The following is a 26954-nucleotide window of genomic DNA, read 5'->3' as shown; positions in this document are numbered from 1 at the left end:
TCAAAAAAAAAAAAAGTTTTCAAAATCTATTCTTCTTGTGAAGACATATGAAAGGGACAGCACCTGCAAGATATTTTGTTCTTGTTTGTTTTGTTTTAAGGAGGAGAGATAGTAAGCAGTGTCGACACACTATTTGAAATAGATCATCATCCTCACATATTCACTGCTTAGTTGACAGGTATTCAACTAAGTATTTCACATGTATGCTTTCGTTTAAGTATCACCCAAACTGTGTGAGCTAAGACCTAGTAATGTCCACTTTATACAAATGAAACAACTAGGACTCAGACATTTGAGCAATGTGATCAAGGTAACACAGCTAATATATTATGGAGTCACGTTTGAAATGTGGCAGTGACGCATGCCAGTAATCTCAGGACTTTGGGAGACCGAGGCAGGTGATTGCTTGGGCCCAGGAATTCAAGATCAGCTTGGGCAACGTGGCCAAACCCCATCTCTACAATAAACACAAAAATTATCTGGGCATGGTGACGTGCACCTGTAGTCCCATCTACGCTGGAGGCTGAAGTGGGAGGATCACCTGAGCCCAGAGGGATGGAGGCTGCAGTGAGCCATGATTGTACCACTGCACTCCAGCCTGGGCAACAGGGTGAGACCCTGTCTCAAAAAAAGAAACAAAAAAAAGATTTGAAATCAAGTTCACCTCTCTCCTAGGCCCTGCTTTGCACCCTGAACTCCAATTCCCAAGGTTTGTTCAGAAGCAAATCTTTATCACCATCTGTGTTTTTTAACGGGTGGTCCAGCCATACTGGCTATTTTCTTTTTGAATTCATTCTTCGTTGTTTGAATTTATTACTGATAATAAAGTGATACTTCAATAAGTCATTAGAAAAATAGTCAAAAATGAGATAATTATCAAATAAGTTATAGTATGGCTGCTATGATAAATACTGCTAGTTGAAAACAGTGATCAGCATCTTGGGAACCTACTTTCTCTAAAATTACAGTATTAATCAAAAATATAATTGTCATCTTTTAATCTGGACCTTTACTTTGAAAAAGCAATAATTTACCTTCTGGAATCAAGCAAATAATAAACAAAATCAAAAATTAAAACATTGTTTATTATATCACAAATTTAATATTAAGAGAGGTCCAGCTCAAGCTCTAAAAATGAAAGTTTGAGATAGAATTAAAGTAAAAAAAAAATACTATCAGTCTGCTTTGAGTAAATAACTTACCCTTCTGAGCTTCAGTTTTTTCATCTGTTAATGATGATAATGGTAGTACAGAACTTACAGCTCTGTGTATAAGGTATGTGATACTAGTGCTTAATAAGGTTAGTGATTATTTTATTATTATGCATTCTTTCGCTGATTGGATGTTTTATTATTATTTTGTTATTACTACTAATTTAATTACAATAGGTTAGAAAAAATGTCTAAATTTCAAATTATTGAAACGCTGTGAAATGGCCTCTTATATCACCCAGTTCATAAACACAATCGATATCAGAATGACACAGAACTGTAGATGAAGAACACTCTTCCTTTATGCTTAGACAAGTAGTTCTCAACTAGGGGTGATAGTGTCCCCCAGTGAACATTTGACAATGTTTGGAGACGTTTTTGGACATCACAACTGGAAAGGGGTTTCTACTGGCATCTCGTGCGTAGAGACCAAGGGTGCTGCCAAATATCCTACAATGCACAGAACAGCTCCCACCAAAGAACTTTTTGCACCAAAATGTCAATGGTGTTGAAGTTGAGAAAAGGAAGATGTTAGGCAAAGAAGAGGATTTTCTAAATTAAAGCCATTATCCCAGATTTAAGAGGAATAATTAATCAGAATTTAGTCTACTGGATGAGGCAGTGTACAACCAAAGCACTTGTCATGATGGAGATCAAGATGTCAAATTAGCATGGCAAAGGCTTTGGGATCGGGCAGACACAGATATCAACTTGTTTATCAAGCCAAGACACGCCAGTTGTCCCAGGAGGATATATTTGACATTTTAAAGAATTTTCAAACTTAGGTGGCACAATTAGCTCTGGGCCAGGAGGTCCTCAGGACAAGGCCTGAGGAAATACCTCTCAGATTGCAGGTCTCTGAGCCTCCTGGCATTTTGCCCAAACTTGATCCTGGCTAGCAAAGTCACTGTCAGCACCCAGACACAGAAAACAAGAGAAAAAGTTACACAGTGAAGATCACCCAGTATGAAAAGAAACAAAACAGAGGCTAAGAACAGCAGCAGTCCCTACACATAAAGTCTCGAGTCTGCAAGCAACCTACAAGACTTCTGCCAAGCCGTGAAGATATATCCACCTCCAGCCTCCCACACACCAGGCTCTTTTCTTTCATGAAACTATTCCCACCTGCCCCACCTTAATGTATCTATGTGGAATCATCTTCCCATTCCACACCCTTCTACCTGGCTACTTATCTTTTATGTATCATCTTACTTCTTCTAGGAAACCTTCCCTAATACCTTCTTCTCGATAAACACAGCATAGGGAGAAGCATATACAATGAAAGTCAAGAACACAACCTCAGGAGCCCACCTGCCTAGGTTAATTGCAAAATGTACATAGAGGATCAAGTGAGTTACTACATTTAAAGCGCTTTAGAACAAGGCCTGGAATATAAGTGTTTAATAAATGAGAGATGCTCTTACTAGACTCCAACTTCCAGAAGTGGAGGGTATTTGTTTATAGCCTTCATTATTGTATCCCCAGCTCTAGCAAAGTGATCGCCATGTTGTGGGTACTCAATAAATACTTGCTGCATAAATAAATTACACGAGAGGCCCTTCTCATCTCCACTCAGAGCACCTTAACCTTTCTCCATCATAAACAAACTACACTTAAGGTAATTGTATAATTATCTCTCTGTAGACTGTAAATTCTATGAGAGGCAGAGCCTGCTTCATGCACTACTCAAATTATAGTAATTGGATCATGGTGAGCACAAAACAAAACAGTTTCCAAGTAAAATGAAGAAATGAATGAATGCCCAACTTAAAGAATAAATAATATCAGTAGAGACGGTAGCATTCATATAAATCTTTCTTTGTGCTTTCTCGGAAACTTGTCTTTGTAAAGTTTTACTGGATTGTTTTTTCAAATGATATGAAGGAAGTGAGAGCCTTTCCATTAGAAACTAATTGGAACATGACTTCCCCAAGACTTTGTCTCCAATAGTAATACACAGATGCAAGAGACTCAATTTTTATCTTCCTTGTATTCAAAGACAAAAAGAAGTTTGTAGGAAGCTGCAGAATATTGCAAAGCCCTGGAATGGCATTCTTACTCTGATTTGCTATAAAATGAGAAAAGCTGGTGATTTATTTCTCCTATAATATCAATTTATCCTTAGGTATTCTATCTTTAGTGAATTTTACTCAAACTCACTCAAAGTTGAAAAACTTTCCTGGCTATAAACTAGATTCTTGTAGCTTTAGTCTTTTAGAGCTCTGGGGTTCTATGACTAGAATTGAAATTGACTCAAGATTCATCTGAATGAGAATTTTAAGCTCTAGTGAAATTCTTTTCCAATACCACATAATATATAAAAGTGGAGTGACACTAACAAAAGTTCAGAATACAGTTTCACAGACATTCATGATGGACCACAAATCTGGCTCTAAGCAAGCAACATAATTCAAACTTGGTAAGTTGTGAATAACATTCTCCATAAGACAAAAACAAACCAATTACTGAGGAAAGTCACAACAACTCTTTATAATTGGTCCAGACAGAAGTATTGCCTCAAGCTCTTCATAACAGATAGGAGTGTGATTCAGACAATCTCCACAGAAGAGCAACTTGACAAGATCATTCCCCATAATGTACACATCCTCTGACCCTGCAGTTCCACTCACAGGAATTTAGCTTACCCCTTTATTCTTATATTCCTATATGGGTCATATATAGTCTTACATTTGGGAAATGATGGTATACAGGGTATTGCAGGGGTGAAAGGAAAGCTTCCCTTCACCCTCCGAAGGCTGTCTAAAAAATCAACTCACAAAAAACAGACTAATGGGGAAAAAGCCTACAAATGTATTAACATACACAAGGGAGAGAACCACACAGTGATTACCCAAACTCCCCAATAGGGTGCAGAAGCTTATAAACCATCTTGAGGTTTCAGAAAGAACAGGGGCTCAGGATGGCCAAAAATAGGTTAGGCTGGTCAACCAGGTTAGCATGGCAAGACAGGTCATGGGAAGCAGAGAAAAGGAGGCTTGGTTAGCAAAGATGGTCTTGTATAAATGAAACCAAACAGGTAGCAGCCCTCAGAATAGATGGTAAATGTTTCTTCTTTAAAGATGTCAGACTCTCGGTCAATCTTCCCTAGATCAGGACAAGGGAAGGGTTGGCTGCCTCAATGCACATTCTCTACAGATGCAAATCTCCCCAGCAGAAGACAGCTTTGCAGGTTGCTTCTGCATGCTGGCCCCCTGAACAGCCATCTCAAAATATGTCAAATAAATAAGAGTAATTGGGCAGACTCCCAAGCAAGAATAGGCTCACAGAGACTTTAGCATAGCCTATAGTAAAAAAGGATTACAGACACACACCAAAAAAAGGACAAAGAAACAAAAGTGAGATACAAAAACAGCCAAATTGGTTAAACCATGGCACTTGCCTTCTTTGAACATGATTTAAACAGTCGGCCATCTTTGATCAGCCAAAACTCAGTAATTGACACAAGAGTCAACTACAGTTCACAAAAAAACCTTTCGACTAAACTGAAAATATATAAAAAGAGACAGCTGTAGGCTAAACTTAATTTAACAAACCCAAATATATAAATGAATGAATAAATAAACAAAAATGTAGTCTATTCGCATAATGGAATATCATTTAGCTTTAAAAAGGAACACGGTACTAACGCATGCTACGACATAGATGAAACTTCAAAAACATTGTACTAAGTGAAAGAAGACAGACACAAAAGACCATGCATTGCAGGGTCATGGTCTTTTATGACATTTATATATGACATTTATATGACATTTCCAAAAGAAGCCAATGTATGAAAACAGAAAGTGGATTTATGGTTTTCAGAAACTGATGGAAGGGAAAACGGGAAGTGACTACTGTGAATGGATAGGGGAATTCTCTATGGAATGATGAAAAAGTTCTACATTTACACTGTGATGATGGTTATACAACAGCAAGAATATGGTAAAAATACTGAATTATACACTTTGAAAGGATGAATGTTATGGTATATGAATTATATCCCGATAATGCTGTTTTTTTTTAAGTCACCCTTACAAACTTGTTGTTGGGGGTAAAATTCAAAATAATTACAGAATGCTTGGCACATGGTATGCCAACAACAAAATCATCCTCATCTTGCATTTATTGAGCATTTATTAAGTGTCAGTCACCTAATCAGCATAAACCTCTTTAACTCTTACAACAATTCCATGATATATAGAGAAACTATTATTAGTAGTAGTATTTCAAGGTGAGAAATTGAGGTGTAGAATACTAAAACTGCAATTGAAGAGCAACTCCTGTTCAATGGAGTATACTACTTCAATAAATCATTCCATATATTTTAGTTTTATTATTATAATTATGTCTATCCTCCTTAGCACCCTAAGGCCTTTTGCATTTAATCATTAGAAGGCTAAGTGATAGCCAATAATTAGCATTTGTCATTAGAACTGCATCTCTGCAGATAGTTTTAATAGAGATTAAAAGACCATGAAATCTAAATCGTGTATACACCTGGTTGTCTAACCCCACTCAGGACCCAGCAAAGGTCATGCAGGAGGTGATTCATTCAAAGATAAAAAGATGCTTTAACATTTAAGAGTGTGTCCAAGCAAGATGGAGAATCATTATTCCTATTGCATCGCTAATCTTGGACTGATGACTTACCACAACTCCACTTAACGGCCCTATTTCTTCTTTAAAATATGCATCCCTCAGATTTTTTTTTACTGATTATTTAAAATGCAACAGTACAAAAGTATATAAAGAAGAAAATGGAGGGTTTCCTGCTCTCCATCTCCACTTCTAGTGCCCAAAGTATGTCACCTGCAGCAGTTTCAAAAAGCTGCCTCCCAACAGCCATTCTCTTTTTATTTGGTAGTACAAAACCTAGGCAGTGTGCCAGCTAAGAGACTGCATTTTCTATTCTTCCAGGTAAAGCCAAGTGACCAAATATTGGTCCAGGAGATATAAGAAGTTTTGTGTGAGCTTTCCAAGAAGGCTTTTTTAAGAGAAGGGACAGAGGGTTACCTCAACGTCCAACAGCCATCTTGGACCTTGAGGTAACCTCTAGGTGGGAAACCATATACAAGAATGGTGGAGCAGACATGTGAAAGAAACCAAGTTTCCTGTTGACCATGGAACTACGACACTAACTTTGACTTCCTTCCCATGACAGAAAACTAAACGACCTTAATAAGCCACTATTATTCTGAGTCAGAGCATATATGCAGCCAAACCTAATTCAAACAGAAATACAATTCTGTCTTCCTATTTGTCTATACATGTATGTGTGGTTTGTTGGTGGTAGTGTTTTGTTTTGTTTGTTTATTTGGAGACAGAGTTTCACTTTTGTTGCCCAGGCTGAAGTGCAATGTCACAATCTCAGCTCACTGCAACCTCCGCCTCCCAGGTTCAAGTGATTCTCCTGCCTCAGCCTCCGGAGTAGCTGGGATTATAGGTGACCACCATCATGCCTAGCTAATTTTTTGTATTTTTAGTAGAGATGTGTTTTCACCATGTGGACCAGGCTGGTCTCGAACTCCTGACCTCAGGTGATCCACCCACCTCAGCCTCTCAAAGGGCTGGGGTTACGGGTGTGAACCACCCCGCCTGGCATATGTGTGTTTTTAAAAATTAAGAGGATCACATCAAGTATTATGTTCCATAATGGTCTCCTTTACTCTTCCTGTGGAAAGCAAATCAAAGACAACTTTTCACTTAATATCCATAGCTCTAACAATTGCTTTTTAATGCACACAGAACTTTCTACTGCAAGGATACACTGACCTTAAAGCCTACTGGTGGACACAAACTGTTTCCCTGTATTCCTTTGCCACTTTGTTGAATTCTTGTTTAAAACGCTCTCTTTCCCAAATCCATTTCTACTCACTTCCACCTTCCCAGGGCATTAAATTTTACTTTGTTCTTAGGGAAGTAACTTTGTGTGCCAGCTTTCATTTTGGGAAACTAACAAAAAGCTCTCTGGGGTTAACTTCCCTCATAGTGGAGACTGAAGCATATATCACTTAATAGCACACAAACCTGAGAGGTTTGCTCTTTGATTTGAATGTAGCTGTGGATGCCATGACAACATATACTTCTGTGGAAGCAGCAAGATGAGGGCTGTTTCCTGGTAACCACCAGGGAATTGCAAGTTTAAGGGAGCTTCATAAAATCCTAAGCACATGAACATACACTTGCAATGTATCTTCATTGGTCAAACGATAAAATAGCTATGAATTGTAGAGGAAAAAAACTGAATCAAAAATAAATTTTTTTAATGGTCCTTCTCAAACAGAAGGTGAATTTCGAACGAAAGATCCTGAAATTTGCCACTGGAGTTAGAACTGCAATTGTATGGATAAAACAGACCCCATACATCATTCAAAATCTGTGTTTTCAAGCAAGTTGCTCAAGCTTTTAATTTTAGACACAAATATTAAGGAAATAGCTTTTGTGAATTGTTCTTTCCTCTAAAAGTACAATTATCTCAGTATCCTTATCAGACCTATACAGAAACCTCAACTATTTTGAATCACTTTCTAGTAAAATTAAACAACGACAACAAAATAAACAAGAACTGTACCTTAATATGTAACATGGTCTATAATCACTACAACCTCATTGTTTCATAGACATTACCTGCCTCTAGTTAAGCAACTGACTTTAAAGCATCGCCACCTCTGAATAAGAAATTACGCTTTTCTTTCTTACTGGTATTCAGAAAGGGAAAAAAGACTGCTTTTTGAAAACAGACAGCCCCACTCTTTTCTCTGGGAGTTCAGACACAGCCGTGTGTATAAATAGATATCTATTATTGGGAAATGGAGGTTTTCCAGGTATTTCTGAAAAAAACCACAAAGTTTAATTTAATTACATGGCTCTAGGGAACTTCTAGAAATTGGACATCTTTGTGTTCTTAAATTTTGGGGTTTTTAAAAATCACATATGCTTGGTTTCTGCCAAATACTCACTTGCTTCATAATCAAACCAAGTGTTCGCAACAAGAAAGTTCAGTCTGAGTCCTAAGAAGAGGATCATGACTCCTAATGTTATTTAACATCTAACTCGTCAGCTTCCACATTTCCTTTCACTTGCCAGCCAGCACCCCGGGTAGCCAGCTCTGGATCAAAGGACACAAATACGTTTCTCTCCTGAATATTCACTAGCTAAAACTCCACGGATCCTGGCACCATGCTGTCGTCCTCCTAGCTTTGGGGCCTCATCCTTCACAATGTAGAGAAAAGACGCCCCTCAGACCGAAAGTGCTCTTTAAACAGCCCGTCTTTATCCAACATTATGAATAGAGGAAGGAGGAAACAACTTGGCAATTCTGAAATCTGACCCCATCAAACCTAAAAGAGAGAAATGCAGGAAATAGTTTAAAAAACATATATATTGGTTTACTTTCAAGCAGGCTTCTGGGCCAGAGATCAGAGAAGAGTGAACCTCAACTGGGAGAGGCAGTGAAATGTAAAGACTAAAACTTAGTGAGGGAAACTGGTTGCCACAGAAAAGAAACAACGCAGCCCGTCGCTGGAAACTGGCATGAAAAAATATCGCACTCAAGCGCACAAATGTAAAACAAAAAGTCTATTTGAGTCTTAATGTTTGGCCCCAAATCTGTAGGCAAATCTTCCAAATGCATTGAATCAGCAAATGGGAAGCATTAGGAGGCCTGAATACAACTCCTAACAAATCCCTCTATCATTTCAGCAGAGATCAAAGGATTGCCTAAATTACCTTTTCAAAGATATAAAAAATTTTACCGCATAAAAATAGGCAGCAAAACATGGTTTACTTTCAAATGGATAATAATAACGGTCAATATTTAGTAAAAGCCTAAAATCTGGATTTCTACATAAATGTAGCCTATTTAACTCTCTGGGCTAGTATTATTAGTGTCTCCATTGTATACAGGAAGAGACTCATAACAGTTTAAGTAACAGGCTTTGACATCTCAAGACCAGATCTGCATCGAGATTTTTCTATATTCTTTCTTATCTGTAGCCTTAAGTGGCTCACAATTATCAGCCATTCAGAAATAAAGTACAGTATAAAAACTAACAAAAGCACCACGTGTTACCGTGTTACCTGCGCTTCACGGTGCTTCAATGACTGTTTTCTCTGACAGCGCATATTCCCTGCATAAATACGTTCAAAGGATGTATCTTTGAAAATAAAATAAGAATTTTAATGTTCAAGTCCAAAGGAGAATTGATTTTCACCCACTCGATATATTTCCGTTTGTCCCTGTAATACTGTAATATTCCTCTATACCTCCTAGTTAATTGGCTGGGTCATTATAATGATTTTCAACCAACTAAGAGAGCAGGATTCCATGTACTCCTGCTAGAGCACACTAGTTTGTCGGTCTGTCACCCACCCTTGGGGAAAACAACTTCCTTTCAGGGCAAGGACACTCATAATTAGACCCACTATAAATAAACAAGTGCTCAGAGCAATGCCACTTGGAATATTTAACACGTGAGTAGGGCAAGAACTTCCGCCTGCTCTTCCACTGGACAGTGACCATCACCCGCTTGGGAACATCCCCAAAGAATGTTCTTCTCCAAAGGGCTATCCTCTGGCTGAAAACAAATCCCAACCAAGCACGATAACATTCAAGCTACAAAGCGTAACAAAAACTCAACCTTTTCCATCCAATTTTAAGGCCTGATTTTTAATTAAAGAAGGACTGGTACAGATTTTCAAACTGGTATACACTTTCAGCTATAAGCTCAAGAGCACGCAAATTGTCTTAGCGAAAATTAGTTATCAAGAAAGATAAAACAAGTTAGCAGAGGAAGAATATTAAAACTTCAAGAAATGCTGTATGTTATAAATTTGCTTTAATAGTCAGAGAAAGCTGAGTTTGAAAGCCAGCTATCCTTCTACTGTGTGACCTTGGGCAAACACATTCTCTAACTCCTCTTGGTCTCAGTTTTTCCCACTGAATAATGAAGGAAATACAACCAACATCTTCAGAGCTACCCCACAGTATGGTTCCAGGAGAGAAGGCAGGTCCTGAGGCATACAATAGGCTATTTCAGCGTTAGTCACAGGTAATGGATTTTCCTAAAATCAGATTCGAGTGGAGCCCGTGGTCAGAAAAGCAGAGTTAGGAGCTTCCAGAACTGTAGCAGTTTCAAAGGGCATACCCTGCTCATTTTCATTGCATTCTAATGGGCCATTTATCAGCATCTATATAAGGTTGTCAAGTGGACCACCCTGATTCTGAGAACAAAGGGGCAAAGCGAGAAACACCCCAAGTTGGATCTCCACCTGCAGCTAAGCTGCCTCTCACTTCATCCTTCTTTAGCACTAACACCCTTCTGCTGCTTCAGTCCCAGACTTCCCCAGCACAATCTTCCTCCCCTCCTCCACCACACTACTTTTCTCCCCTCAGCCTTCCATCATCTCACAATGGGAGGGCATTAAGGTTGGGCTAGATCTGGGAGATGCATGGAATAGGATGGATGAGAGGTGAACAGGGTCAACCACTGATAACCCCCATTGAACAAACTTTTAGTCCAGAACAACTTTTCAAGCCCGTTGTTGCAGGAGATTCACGGAACAGCATCCAAACAAAGTTTTCAATTCTGGGGCAGAACAAATTCAGTCCCTAATGCTGACCTTAAATATGGTTACTTGGCCAGGCACGGTGGCTCATGCCTGTAATCCCAACACTTTGGAAGCCTGAGGCAGATGGATCACCTGGGGTCAGAAGTTCCAGACCAGTCTGACCAACATGGCGAAACCCCATCTCTACTAAAAATACACCATTAGCTGGGTGTGGTGGCATATGCCTGTAATCCCAGCTACTTGGGAGACTGAGGCAGGAGAATGAACCCAGGAGGAGGAGATTGCGGTGAGCCGAGATTGTACCATTGCAGTCCGGCATGGGCGACAAGAGCGAAACTCCGTCTCAAAAAATAAATAAACAAAATAAAAACCAGTTATTTATTTATTTAATTTGATTTCTTCTTTGGAACAGAGTCACTGTCACACAGGCTTGAGTGCAGTGGCACAATCTCAGCTCACTGCAACCTTCGCCTCCCAGGTTGAAGTGATTTTCCTGTCTCAGCCTCCCGAGTAGCTGGGATTACAGGCATGGGCCACCACACCCAGCTAATTTTTGTATTTTTAGTAGAGACGGGGTTTCACCATGTTGGTCAGGATGGTCTCAAACTCATGACATCAGACAATCCACCTGCCTCGGCCTCCCAAAGTTCTGGAATTACAGGTGTAAGCCACTGTGCCTGGCCCAAAAAATACAGTTAATTGTAACATTTCTATTGGAGTTTTGAAGTTCAGTGCCCTCAAAGAGGCCACTTTGATGGTTCCTCTCAAAGTGGAGAGTGCCCTCAAAGAGGCTGATGATTCCTTTCAGAATGCTTAATGCGTTTCTGATTTTGGCACTACAATAGACAGCAATCAAGTGTGCTGGAGCTTTCTCCCTGGAGCCAATAGGAAAAGCCTTTCTCTTCGTAGCAATCATTCATTCATTCGGCAAATATTTTTGAACACCTATTATGCAGCGTATTTCTTTTACTCTAATAGGCTCAGAAGGATTGCATTTGCCAAGGCACTTTGGCTTGCAACAAATGGAAAACCCATTCAACCTTACTTAAGAAAAGAATTTATTTTCAGGACAGAGGCAAAGCTCAGGGAATTTTCCAAGAGAAAGAAGTAAAACAAAGTATCATGAAAAAGTAAAATTCCAACCAGAAAGCTCTTCAGAAAACACCTTTGGGCCAGGCACAGTGGCTCACACCTGTAATCTCAGCACTTTGGGAGGCCAAGGTAAGCAGCTTGAGCTCAGGAGTTTGAGACCAGCCTGGCCAACATGGTGAAACCCTGTCTCTACTAAAAATATAAAAATTAGACAGGTGTGGTGGCAGACATCTGCAATCCCAGCTACTCAGGAGACTGAGGCAGGAGAATTGCTTGAACCTGAGAGGCAGAGGTTGCAGTGAGCCGAGACCACACCACTGGACCCCACTCTGGACAACAGAGTGAGGGTCTTTCTCAAAAAAAAAAGAAAGAAAACAATGTTGTTTCTTCTCCTTCTCTGTCTCTGATCCTCGTGGAACATGTTTCCATTCATGTCTGCCTCTACCTGTGGTCTTCCTCCATGAACTATTGCATTAACTAATGTCCAATTTAATTAACGTAAACAATTCATTCAAGAAGTACTGATTGAGTATCTATGGCAAGCTTGTCCAACCTGTGACCTGAGATTACAGGCGTGAGCCACCGAGCCTGGCCCAAAAAATACAGTTTGTATTTTTTGGTAGAAACTCTTCCTCTGGCCTCAGTCTTTCTAAGTAACTAGGACTATATGCAAATACCAACACATACAGCTAATTTTTTATGATTTTTAGTAGAGACGAGGTCTTGCTGTGTTGCCTAGGCTGGTCTCAAACTCCTGAGCACAAGAAATCCTCCTGCCTTGACCTCCCAAAGTCCTGGGACTACAGGTATGAACCACCGTGCCCAACCAAGACTTGCAGACATGGGCTACATGTGACCCAGGATGGCTTTGAATGTCGCCCAACACAAATCTGTAAACTTCCTTAAAACATGATTAGGTGTGAACTCGTTTTTTATGTCTGCATAGTATTCCATGGTGTATATGTGCCACAATTCTTTATCAAATCTATCGTTGACGGACATTTGAGTTGGTTCCAAGTCTTTGTTATTGTGAACAGTGCCACAATGAACATACGTGTGCATGTGTCTTTATAATAGAATGATTTATAGTCCTTTGGATATATACCCAGTAATGGGATTGCTGGGTCAAATGGAATTTCTATTTCTAGGTCCTTGAGGAAGCATCACACTGTCTTCCACAATGGTTGTACTAATTTACACTCCCACCAACAGTGTAAAAGCATTCCTATTTCTCCACATCCTCTCCAGCATCTGTTGTCTCCTGATTTTTTAATGATCACCATTTTAACTGGCATGAGATGGTATCTCAATGTGGTTTTGATTTGCATTTCTCTAATGACCAGTAATGATGAGCATTTTTTCATATGTTTGTTGGCCTCATATATCTCTTCTTTTGAAAAGTGTTCATATCCTTCACCCACTTCTGAATGGGTTTGTTTTGTTCTTGTAAATCTGTTTTAGTTCTTTGTAGATTCTGGATATTAGCCCTTTGTCAGATGGGTAGATTGCAAAAATTTTTTCCCATTCTGTTGGTTGCTGATTCACTCTAATGATTGTTTCTTTTGCTGTACAGAAGCTCTGGATTTTAATTAGATCCCATTTGTCTATTTTGGCTTTTATTGCCATTGCTTTTGGTGTTTTATTCATGAAGTCCTTGCCTATGCCTATGTCCTGAATGGTTTTGCCTAGGTTTTCTTCTAGGGTTTTTATGGTGTTAGATCTTATGTTTAGATCTTTAATCCATCTGGAGTTAATTTTAGTGTAAGGTGTCAGGAAGGGGTCCAGTTTCTGCTTTCTGCACATTGCTAGCCAGTTTTCCCAACACCACTTATTAAAGAGGGAATCCTTTCCCCATTACTTGTTTTTGTCAGGTTTGTCAAAGATCAGATGATTGTATATGTGTGGTGTTGCTTCTGAGGCCTCTGTTCATGTCCTTCATAGGGTCATGGATGAATCTGGAAACCATCATTCTCAGCAAACTGACACAAGAACAGAAAACCAAACACAGCATGTTCTCACTCATAGGCGGATGTTGAACAATGAGAATATGTGGACACAGGGAGGGGGGCATCACACACTGCGGTCAGTTGTGGGGGCCTAGGGGAGGGACAGTGGGGAGTGGTGGGGGGTGGGGAGGGATAACGTGGGGAGAAATACCAGATATAAGTGATGGGGAGATGAAGGCAACAAACCGCCTTGCTATGTATGTACCTACGCAAAAATCCTGCATGATCTGCACATGTACCCCAGAACCTAAAGTACAATTCAAAAAAAAAAAAAACACATTATGAGGTAGGGGTGTATGTGTGTGTGTGTGTGTGTGTGTGTGTGTGTGTGTGTTTATAAAGCTCAACAGCTATCCTTATCCTTAGTGTATATTATGTGTGGTCCCCCCAAGACAATTCTTCTTCTTCCAATGTGGTCCAGGGAAGCCAAAAGATTAGACACCCCTGGTCTCTGGTATATTAGGCACTGCTCTGGGTACTGAATGAGACCAGTAGTAAAACTGGCAAAAGTGACTTATTTCTGTAGAGCTAAGTTCTTGCAAGTGGGAACAGACAGCACCCAAGAACAATATGAAGCAGTTTGGCTGGTGTGAACAACAAGAAATATATATTTCATCTTTGTCCCTGATTCCAGCACAGAGACTTCCAAAGCCCTGGAATGTCCTGAGTGACAAAAGTGACTGGAGTTTTAGGAGTGTCTCTTGTTATTCATAACTAGCCCCTTTCAACCAGGCTTGAGTTTATACTAATGAGGTGACTCTGAATTGGGCAGAGGAACCAACCTTGTGACTGGAGAGTTGGAACTTTCAGTCCCAGCTCCAACTAGAGAGGGGTTAAAGATAGAGCTAATCACCAATGTCCAGTGATTTAATCAATCAGGCCTAAGTAATAAAATCTTTATAAAAGCACCTAGATGACAAGATTTGGGGAGCTTCCAGACTGGTGAACACACTGAGATGCTGGGAGGATGGCATCCCCCAAGAGGACATGGAAGCTCCTCACATCACACCCCGTATCATATACATCTCTTTTGTTTGTCTGTTCCTGAGTTGAATCCTTTATAAAAATCCAGTAAATGTATGTAAAGTGTTTTTCTTGAGTTCTGTGAGTTGTTCTAGTGAATTATTAAACATGAGAATGGGAACCTAGAAATTTCTAGTCTGCTAAACGGGGAGGCGGGGGATGGGGGCAGGCTGGGACCCATTTGTGGCTGGTGTCTGACATGGGGACAGTCTTGTGGGATTGAGCCTTTAATCAGCAGGATCTGTACGACCCCAGCATTGAATTAAATTGCTGAGCACAAATTATTATTAGAGAACTAGAACATTGGTATGGAAAAAGAGAACAGCAAATGTGATGTCAGAAGTCATGTCATTAAAAAAAAGAAGGATACCACAGCTGGTGATAAGTGGCATGATACCAGATAACAGATGGCAAGGGCCATGAGGGAGAGAGGTGCTGCTTCAAAGTTTGCTCACTGAAGGTCTCCCAAGCAGGCACCATTCAACCAGAAGGCCAGGTGACATAAGGGAGCAAGCCAAGCCACAAGCAGGGAAAGATCATTCTCAGGAGAGAGTAAGTGCAAAGGCCCTGGGGCAAGTGTTCCTACCATAATTAAGAAAAAGCAAGTCAGCTTACAGAGTAAAGGGAAGGGTATTAAGAGACCACAGCACAGAAGGATGCAGACACACAACGACGGGAAACTCCAGAGGCCATGAAGGACTCTGTATTTTATTCTATGTAAAATATAAGACATGTAGGGTTTTTTGTATTTTTTGTTTTGTTTTGTTTTGTTTTTTGAGATGGGGTTTCACTTTGTTGCCCAGACTGGAGTGCAGTGGCATGATCATAGCTCTCTGCTGCCACAACCTCCTGGGCTCAGACGAGTCCTCCTGCCTCAGCTTTTCCAAGTAGCTAGGCCTATATGCACACACCAACACATTCATCTAATGTATTATTATTATTTTTAGTAGAGTCGAGGTCTTGCTGTGTCGCCCAGGTTGGTCTCAAACTCCTGAGCTTAAGAGATCCTCCTGCCTTGACCTCCCAAAGTGCTGGGATTACAGGTATGAGCCACCATGCCTGGCCAAGACTTGCAGAATTTTGAGCAGAGAAGTGGCATGATCTTACAGTTTCAAATATCATCTCAATCAAAAATGGGCAAGGGTAGAAAAGGAAGTAACTTAGAAGGTGATTGCAATAGTCCAGGTGATTCTATATGAAATCTTGTCCTAGAGTAGAAACAACGGGAGTACCAATCACTATAGCCTAGATGTATTTTGAACACAGTGCTAACAGATTTTGCTAAGAGAAATGTGAGAAAAAGAGAGAAGTCGAGAGTGACTTAAGGTTGATAGGCTAAGCAAGTGGAAGAATGGAGATGTCGTTTATTGAGATGACAAGGACTTGTGGGGCGCATTTAGGGAGCAGGCTTAGGAGTGTTCTACTGAGATGCCTTTGGTTCCATCAACTGTGGCAAGGACGTGGAGGGATCCAATAACATAAGCATTGCAACAAGAGTTCAAATGTTCAGTGAGGCTGCAGGTCAAAAAGCAGTGGTGGGCAGGTATGTGCATCATTGAAGTTAAAACACACTTGGATATCAAAGACCAAAACATTAAGACAACAGGATTCTCTCTTGAGAATTTGAAATGAGGTGTTACTAAATGCTTGGAGTCATATTCGCCACAGATAATCTGCAATTTCTAATGCTTCACATTCCTTGAAGCTTAAACAGTGTTAATTCAAGGATAAAGTAAGACAAATTGGTTATCTCATAGCATAGAGCCGAATTCACAAATATAGTTACTAAATGCATCATTCTTTTGCAAATGAATTTGCACAGCATCACATTTATTTATTATTTCATTTATTTATTTTTTGAGACGGAGTTTCACTCTTGTTGTCCAGGCTGGAGTGCAATGACGCAATCTTGGCTCACCACAACCTCCACCTACCAGATTCAAGCGATTCTCCTGCCTCAGCCTCCCGAGTAGCTGGGATTACAGGCATACACCATCATGCACAGCTAATTTTGTATTTTTAGTAGGGACAGAGTTTCTCCATGTTGGTCAGCCTGGTCTTGAACTCCTGATCTCAGGTGATCCATCTGCCTCAGTCTCCCAAAGTGCTGGGATTACAGGCGTGAGCCACTGCACCCAGCCATATGGCATCATATTTAGACAGCTTATTTCTCTTTCCTTATCATAAGATAATGATATTATAGACTTTAAGATATTTATTTAAAAATACAAGCTAGTTATTTGAAAAAAAAAGAAAACAAGCCTTACTCAAACTTGAAACTTTAACCTAAATGATGAATCTATTTTTCCTGTTTAGTAGACATTGTAAAAATCTTGTCATTCCCTCATCTTCAGTGATATGGGCAATAGTAACTTTTGCATCCTTGTAGAGGAGAATAAACCATTTCATCATTTCAGAATGGTTTTAAATTTTAAAGGCAATATTAGAATCTATAACTATTATCATTTATAAGTTAAAAAAGAAATAGATATAATACTAATTAAATATCTAGTAGTTATTTAGCATTTACTATGGAACAGATGCTAAATATTAAACATACATCATGTCTCTTTTAATCTTTATTGCACCTAGTTTCTTGATACAAGAGAATGTAGTTCAAACTATCAGAGCACAATAAAAATATTAGCTGAGACACAGTATATATTAAAAGTATTAAAGTTAATCAAACTTAGGTTGGAGCCTTAGGTGGGCCTGGACATGTTAAGTAACTCTAAGAACCTCAACTTCTCTTTGAAAACAGGGATTATTATAGTAACTACCAGAGAGGGCAACTGAGAATGCTATGAGGTGATGCACGTAGAGTACTCAGCACAGTACCTGACAAGAAGGAAGGACTTAATAACTAAAAGGCTGAGTCCATTTGGACTTCTATAACAGAACATCATAAACTAAATGGCTTATAAACAACAGAAATGTATTGCTCATCTCTGGAGGCTGAGAAGTCCAAGATCAAGACATTGGCAAATTCAGGATCTGGTGAGGGCCCATTTCACGGTCCACGGACAGCAATCTTTTAGCTGTGTTCTTATGTGATGAAAAGACAAATGACTATTCAGGGGTCTGTTTTGTAAAAACACTACTCCCATTCATGATTCATGACCTAATCACCTCCCAAAGGCCCCATCTCCTATTACCAAATCCTTGGGGGTTAGAATTTCAATATTTAAATTTGGGGTGGGGGTGCATAAATTTTCAAGCCATTGCAGAGTCACTGTCATCACCACCATCATTATCATCATCACTTTATCATCTCCACTAGCACCTTCAGCATCATTATCAAGCCTATAAAAGGAAACATTATTATTTTATTTTACTAACAAGGAAACTAACACAGAGAAATATTAAATAAATCACCCAAAGCCACACAGCTTACAAATGGCTAAGCCAGCCAGCCTTTAAACTAAGCATATGAAACCTCAAAGACTACGTAATTCAAGTTGTGTGACTCCAACATACACAGAGGTTAGGCTATAATTTTATCTCATGTTGCCTGCGTCATGATGCTTTAGTTTTATTTCAGAACTTAAGCTTGTTATACGACTTCTACAAAATAGCATCTGATTCTTCTGAGAATCCATACCTATGCCCATTATTCAGATGAAGAAAATGGAGCTAAGCTAAGCCAAGCAGGTTAACCAAATGCTGATAAGCCTTGGCAAGAGAAAAGAAGGGGTTAGAACTCATGTATATGAAACTCAGGGGCATGACCCTGCACACAGGGTGGGAAGTTATATTTGAATCAAATCAGCTCTGCTAATTCTTTAGTGAATTTGCATACAACATTATTTCCAAATTCTCAAACAAAAAAGGGAATTGAAGGATTGCTATAGAGCAAAAACATGAATCCTGAGGTATGTTGCATTTAAAAGCAATAAGCATGGTTTTCAAGGAACTTGGTAACATGAGGGATTCTAAGCCCTGGTGACAGTTTGTAGAAACAGAATTGCTTCTGAGAAAAACCTGTTTTAAATTCAGTGTTGTAGAATAAATGCATAGATATTAAAAACTTAATTGCTAGTTTAGAAGTAGGTCTACCCCCTAAACTGTACATTCTTTGAGGGCAAGAACTAAATTCAACTTCTATGTTCTTGGATCTAGCAAAAAGCTTGACTTTTAGTACCTATTTGTAGTTGAGTCAATGCGTGAATGTTAATTTGTACATCATATATTGCTAGGCTATATCTTGGATCAGTGTAAAGCACACAGCTGGGGTCAAACTGTCTGAGTTGGATTCCCATCACCATCATTTGAAGGGACGTGAATTTTGGGGAGCATGAGCACTTAGCACAGAATATTGTAAGGGGAACACACAGTTCACATACGATAGCATACTCTACCCACAACCCAAGGAAGGCAATATGTCCTTAAAGCTAGAGAACTTACAAACAGTTAAATTTAAATTATTTTCTTCTCTCACTATATCTTTCCATCTGTTGTAAAAGCCTCTTTAAGTAATGCAGAGCTATAGAATACATATACACATACTATCTCCTAAGAGGCAATCATTTCAACAACACTGCTCAGTTTTTTTAGACTGAATTAGAACCCCAATTTCAATAAAACCACCCCCACATCATTTTCAAATTCATAGATTTTTTTTCTTACCATAATTAAATATGTATCTGTAGCTGACAATGATTTCTCCACATGCATATTTAAATATCGTTCCTCTTCCCACTGTAACAGGATTATATAACCAGATACGCTTCTGCCCACTTAAGGAATTACATACGGGGAAATGAGACTATGGGAGCTAGATTCTGAGATGCTTGTCTATCTTTAGCCTAAGGGTACATGACACAATGCAAGTGAACATTTTACTATTATACACACTTCTCTTTTTGCTTTCCCTGTCCACTTTATGAGTCAGAAGTAACTAGAGCCAGAAAGAGATGGATGGAATCAGGGACTGCTGTCAGCTAATGCATTCCCCAATTACTGCAGCATCACAGAATTGCATAAAAGCATATGTTGAACATTCATGCCATCGCCTGGCAAAACTGGCTGATGGCCAGTAGTCTTATGTATTATTAGTCTACGTTTCTGGGTAGCCAGCATCTCCTCAGGAGGTACAAAACCCATCTTTGCATGCTCTCTTTAGTTGGACTACGCCACTTTTCACTGGTAACCAATAGAAGAAATGATTTTCTTCTTGGTAAATGAATTAACTTTCTGACATGGATTAATCAAGAGAGAACACAAGCTCAAACAAATTTGTATCTGAACTGACATTGGTAGGATGTTCCCAGTTTTAAGATTTCAAAGTAAGGATTTAGTAATCAATATCAACAAGATGTACTGTGGTAGACAAGAAAAATGTTCCCCCAGAGATATCCACATCCTTGGCTTATAAAATCTCCACGTCCTTACAAAACTCAGCAAAGTTCAACATTGAGATCATCTACAAGTTAGTTAAAAACCTGGACTGACTCAGGAAAATAGGTGATGGTTCCAACTGGATTTTCACCTTGTTCAGTGGTTGTTTTCCACTAGGTTAAAAGAAGCAGAATTAAGAAAAGAAATAATTCAGTTACAAAATCAGTTCTAACTGGCTGGGCACAGGGGGTCACGCCTGTAATCCCAGCACTTTGGGAGGCCGAGGCAAGTGGATCACCTGAGTTCAGGAGTTCGAGACCAGCCTGGCCAACACAGCGAAACCCTCATCTCTGCTAAAAATACAAAAAATTAGCTGGGAGTGGTGGTGGGAGCCTGTAATCCCAGCTATTCAGGAGGCTGAGGACGCTGAGGCAGGAGAATGGCTGGAACCCAGGAGGCAGAGGTTGCAGTGAGCCAAGATCACGCCACTGCACTCCAACCTGAGCAACAAGAATGAAACTCCACCTCAAAAAAAAAAAAAATCAGTTATAACTAACACATATCTCAGAGTTGAAGTTAGGTCCATAGAACGCTAAGATTATTTATTTTGTTTGTTTTTGTTTTTGGAGACAGAGTTTCACTCTTGTTGCCCAGGCTGGAGTGCAGTGGCGCGATTCTCAGCTCACTGCAACCTCCATCTCCCGGGTTCAAGCAATTCTCATGCCTCAGCCTCCTGAGTAGCTGGGATTACAGGTGTCTGCTACCATGCCTGGCTAATATTTGTATTTTCAGTAGAGACGGCGTTTCACCATATTAGCCAGGATGGTCTCGATCTCCTGACCTTGTGATCTGCCCGCTGCAACCTCTAAAAGTGCTGGGATTCCAGATGTGAGTCACCGCGCCCAGCCTATCTATGTTTTGTTTTGTTTTTTTAAAAAAAGGAAGAAATGAAGGAAGAAGAGAAGAAGAAAGGGAAGGCAGGCAAGCATTTCCATAATTCAACTCCCTGTGATACAATTCACTCAAACTATTCAGCATTAGCAAAGATTAAGTGGAAGATGGCTTCCTTGAATTTGCTTCCAATTGCCTCAAAGACCTACACATGTTTCTTCTAACATCATTTTTACATGCCCTCAAGACCCAAGAGACACCATATTTTTCCTCCTTTTCTCCATGAACCCCATCTCCAATTGCTCTTCCCTGATTGTCTTTCTTTAGCGAAAAAAAAAAGTAAAACTTCTCTCAGTAAGCTAGTAAAGCTGTAGTTACTGGGCAACCCTCAATATATATTAAAATAACTTGAAGTTCCTCAGCAGAAGGAAAGAATATTTAAGAACCCATTAAATGTTGAATTTTTAAAGCACACCTGAACCAAAGTTAGTAAGAAAAGAGATCTCCTGCCATTTCTGGAATTCTTGGAATTCCTCTTCTGTCTGAAAACTGAAGCATGACCTTGGACTCCTACAAATGCTTGACATATTTTCACAAGTGGAAAAGGCAAATTCTCACACTTAGTACAGTACTGGGAGGATGCGGGCTTTGCAAAATTATTCAGAATAATGAAAGAGAAGGAAAATGTCAACTTGGCATCTGTCAAACCAGAAGATGTGACTTCCCAGGGGGGACTCCAAAAGGAGCCTGTATTCAAAGCCACATGTCCCTCAACTGGAACAGCTATGGTTTAGGAGGGACCAGCGACTCTCAAGAACAGAATCCAAAACCATTTTGGACTTCCCAGCTATTCCCTTGAATTGCATCCTGCAGTGTACAATGAATACAAAAAGTGGGGTGTAGCTACTGAATCCCTTCAGAATAAGTAATCTGAACCTCAAAATTCCAAATGGGAGGTCATTCCAAGTTCATCAAAACCACCAAATGTGTCTCTGATAATCTGCCCTAATTAAAAAAAAAAGAAAAGAAAAGAAACTTTGCAAAATAAAGGAAAACAGCCCTTTCCTCGGCTGAAACTTAATATCAGCATCCAGAAAACTGTTCTCGTATTTATACAAAATTCCTCTCCTGAAAAATAAATGTGTTTTCTTTTCTACCCTATGCTCCAGAAGATAAAGGACAGTCAATATCAGCTGTCTAAAATCCCTTTGTATATTTGAAAACTATTAACTAGCCAATGCACAGCCCACTCTTCTTCAACTTTAATAATCTCACGTTTAAAAAATCTTCCTTTGACAGTCTTATTCTCTAGCCTTTTAGTGATGCACTTCCAAATCACCTCCAATCTCCCCATGGTTTGTTGAATGAATAAATGAAAGCAATACATGATCAGTGGCAGCAAAATGGTGGCCTACAAATGGATGTTTTTTTGTTCGTTCAGAGTATTTAAAGCAAACAAGCAAACAAAACAAACCAATATTTTAAGACAAAATTTTACATTAAAGCTGATTTCCAATTTTGTTTTTAAAAACTGGAAAAATTGATGAAGCTGGGTCCCAGGCTAGATATAAAAAGCAACTGCTTAACTAAGATAGCGCAATGATCTGTATTCATAATCTCTATGCAGCCCTCCTCATTTGCCCCACGATAACTGAGCTTTTGACTCTTTGGAATTATGTCTTCCACAACGACAGCTCATTTTTAAGTACCTACTATGTGTTAGTCACCTGGGATTAATATCATCTACTGTGCATCAATTACCCATTAATTTCCATATTTCTCACTATAGCCCTATCGGCTGAGTATCATGGTTATTCTCACTTCACAGAACTGAAGTTCTGAGAATAGGAAACTCAACTGGGAATGTCAATATAAATTATTTGGGGGACAAAAGCATGTATGTCCTCTACACTGAGCCATGTCTCCAACTAGGGTAAAATGCTTGTCAATGATACATACCTGAAAAGGACAGATTCAAGGTAAGTCAGTAATAGAGAGGTCATGATGGACAATGAAAAGGAGCAGCTTGGTTAATCCTCATTGCCAGTTAATTAGCCCCCAGCTAGTTAAGTAGTGGTAATAACTGAAATTGGATTTCTCAATCCCTGGAAGCCATTCTGACTATAGATGCTGATCAGTTTTAAGATTTGGGACAAAGAAATTTAACTAACACCTCGGCTCTTTACTTTGTCAAATGGAATACACCATTTCTTTATTGCTCCTGAATTAGAGTACAGTTGTGAACACTTCCAAGAAAGTGGAGGTTATGTTTGTTTGTTTAGCTTACTACTTCATTCAGTTTTACCTACGAATGTAACAGAAGCCCATTATAAAAAGTGAAACTTACATCTTGCTTAAGAGAAGAGGCTTTGCTGTGAAATAGACTCACATTCACAAATTACTTAGAATCACTATGCCTCAGTTTCCTCATTTGCAAAATAGGGATGCTGTTTCCAATACCATTGACAATGTGGTTGTAATAAGAATTAAACAAAATAATAAATAGAAAGCATGTGGCATAGTGCCTGGCAGATAGCATGCCCTCGGAAAAGCTCAATTAACTACTATGAATAATATTTTTCTAATTAGAAATTGCATTCAGCTGAATGTAACAGAAAGCTAATTACTATGTCTTATTAGCCCATAGTCCCAAGATGACTGCTCAATCTTCAGGAGCATCCCTGGGTACACTCTGGGAAGAAGCAAAAGACAAGTTGCCAACAGACTCTGCCCCTTATTAAAGGGCTTTACCAGAAGCCCTACTGGGTGACCGAGCATAAGCTGAGGAGCTGGGAAATGTAGTTACTTTAGCTGGGCATAGCATGATCCCAAACAACCCAAGGATCTGCTGGTAAATAAGGAGGAAAGAGACATCAGTGAGATCTCCAGCAGTGTCTACAAAACAAACCTATGTCATGGGTTTGTTATGAGGAAATAAGAGTTGATGCAACGTTTCTGAAACATGTGTAGCCCCCACAAATGTCTGCTCTTGCTCCTCTCTCCTACCCTTAATCCTTTGCACTCCTCTTCCACTTCCAGCTGTCAGGTGCTCTGGTGATGGCCTTCTCCAGAACCATACTACTCCAGAACCATTCAGTGACTCAGGCCAAAGTCCAATATACATCACTGAAATGCAGTTTATCCTTCATAGCAAATTTCTTTTTTTAAAAAAGTGTTTTTGTAAGAGTAAAGCAAAGTACAACATTTTAACATAAAATAATACTACTGACTGGGCGCGATGGCTCGCGCCTGTAATCCCAGCACTTTGAGAGGCTGAGGTGGACAGATCACAGGGTCAGGAGTTCAAGACCAACCTGGCCAATATGGTGACACCCCATCTTTACTAAAAATATGAAAATTAGCCGGGCGTGGTGGTGCATGCCTGTAGTCCCAGCTACTCAGGAGGCTGAGACAGAAGAATTGCTTGAACCCAGGAGGTAGAGGTTGCAATGAGCCAAGATTGTGCCACTGCACTCCAGCCTGGATGACAGAGAGAGAATCCATCTCAAAAAGAAAGAAAGAATACCACTAAAAATGCCAAACTTTCTTAACAAAATCCATGTTTTATCACTCTCACTCTCCCAAAGGCAAAGAATCAATGGGCCTATAATTAAGCCATTGGCTGCTGTTACCATAGCTAAATAAACTTCTCTCTATAAATGGCAGAATCAACTTCTTAAATTGACAATGCACATTTGCATTTTTAACAATGCATATCTTTAACAAATTGTAACTGTCCAGGTCAATCAGTGCCTTTTGAGTTCCTGCTAATCACCATTAAATGCCATGATGGTCTGAATATAAGCATTGTATTACAGTATTCACGGGACCAGCAGAAAATCTAAAAGGCTGCATTATAGTTGACTGTTTTCCCTTGAGAAGGGTAAGTCTTTATTTTTTCTTTATTCTCTGAATAAGTATATTTTGCAGAAAAGTTTCAGGAAATAAAAAAGGAAAGGAAGCAGACCTCTCAACATTCACAGGTGAATCTAATCGTTATTCCGTAGTCTAGTGGATTTCTACTGCTTATGTCATGGGGCATCTGTTCATTCACACAGGTAAACAGCACCCCACATTTCTTTGGTGAAGCCACCTCTGCTCAGTTGGTGTGTATAAGGTAGAACTAAGCAGGAGTTCAACAGAGCAAACTGAATCGTCTGACCCAATCCTCCTACCCCATCAGCTGAGCCACATGATTCGTTCAGTGGTGGACATTTGGCCAATGAAGGCTAGGCTTTAAAATGCTTCTGTAAACATTAGGAAAAAGAAGTACATTGTCTCCCTCACTGGGTAAGAACCTGAAAGGATAGGAATTTTCAAACCACTGCAGTCATCTTGCAAGCCCACAAGAGCCCGTATGAGAATGAAGGAAAGCAAAGCCAAGAGAGAATCAGGTCCCATCAATTTCATTTGACTCCAGCAACAAGCCACTCCTCAAGCCAGATGCACCCTTGGGCATTTGAAACTGATAACCCAATACCTTCCTCTTTGCTTAGTTTGGATCAAATTTTCTGCCATTTGCACCATGACTAATATAAATTCCAGCTATGAATCTTTACCTAGTGTTAGTTGACAGTGAATGAAGACTAAGCCAGTGGCTGTTAAATTCTCCAAGAAACTATATATAACCTACTAACATACCAGAAACACATTTTTTTAAAAAAATTATCAGCTATATACCACCTTTTCTACTTTACTTTCTTTGCTTCATCTTTTGATGAGGCCAGAGGAAATATCTGTTGTATGAGCATGAGCACGTTGAACAGGTGACTTCACTTCCCTAAATAACTTTTTTTGAGCACCTACAATGTACCAGGCACTACAGTACCCTACTTGATACAACAGCTCTATGTAGTGTATCCCCATTTTAAAGATGGGTAAATGTGAGCCTCCAGGAGTTAGTCCACTTGCCCAAAGTCACAAAGCTAGGACGTGGTCAGTGCAGGATTGATACCTGGAAGCGTGTGACTTAAAGCACCCTCATCCTCCAACGTGATGCTACCGAGCACATGAAGTCAAGGTAAGGCTTAATGAAAAAACATACGAAAATATTTAGCTCAGCAATAAGCCCACAGAAAATAATAAATGCTGTTGTTGTTGAAGGCTGGTGGCGTGGGTTTGACTGTCCTCAGACGCAAATGCTATTCTGTGTTGTCCTGCTGAGCACCACGGACAGTGTTGATCAAGCCAGCCCTGCGGAGCCCTCTGGCTCATTCCCATTTAAATGGGCTGATCTTTCAACTCCAGAGGCCCAGGAGTGAAATCAAGTGGACAAATTTGTAGATGGGGTTTGCTCCCAATAGCCAAGCAGGAAGAGTAATTTCGACCCAGCAAGCACACAAGGCCAGGCGGCCTTCCAAGTCAACACAACCCAGGGCAATGTAAGTGAACTCAAGCAAGGCAGAGGGGGCTGGGCCAACTGGATTCCAGCAGAGCAGGAAGGAGAGATGCTCTCTCCAAAACTAGGCCATGGGATCCTATGTTGAATCCATTTTAAAAGCCCTCACAACATTTCTCTCAATGTTTCAATAATATTATCAGTTTTTCCAGTTAGTCATCATTATATAAAGTAAGTGTCTGAGTATACCTCCCTGGCTGTGGTTTACAGAGATTAGCAATAAAACAACTCTTTTAACAGTGACCAAAAATTTAACATAAAATGGCTTTCTTCTCTCTTTAAATCTAATAAGAAGCTAAAAATTGTACAAACACAAAGATTAAAATCAGCTGTTTTAAAAATCTTACATTATTTTTTGTACATATATTTTAAAATTAAGTGTCAAGTGTCACTCTTAATTACTGAGAGCTTGTGGATAAACAGCCC

General features: G+C 39.6%; 1 protein-coding gene across 2 annotated transcripts in view; it reads right to left on the bottom strand.

Annotated features, from left to right (window-relative positions):
- DOK5 (docking protein 5) overlaps positions 1–26954 on the bottom strand; it is a 169053-nt gene that overhangs the window by 107715 nt on the left and 34384 nt on the right. Inside the window, exon 1 of one of the 2 annotated variants that reach the window (XM_012467490.2) lies at positions 19529–19585. The exons of the other annotated variant lie outside the window; for it this stretch is intronic. Within the exon in view, the coding sequence (XP_012322913.1) occupies positions 19529–19576 (48 nt within the window). The 5' untranslated portion in view covers positions 19577–19585. Of the gene's footprint in view, positions 1–19528; positions 19586–26954 lie in introns of those variants that run through there. 2 annotated transcript variants of the gene reach the window in all.

The sequence above is a fragment of the Aotus nancymaae genome, unplaced genomic scaffold (assembly GCF_030222135.1).
Source record: "Aotus nancymaae isolate 86718 unplaced genomic scaffold, 86718_ANA_hifiasm-v0.15.2.pri h1tg000029l, whole genome shotgun sequence".
In the NCBI taxonomy this organism is placed as follows: domain Eukaryota; kingdom Metazoa; phylum Chordata; class Mammalia; order Primates; family Aotidae; genus Aotus; species Aotus nancymaae.
Note: the sequence above shows the minus strand (reverse complement) of the source record. Positions and strands in the feature narration are given on the sequence as shown.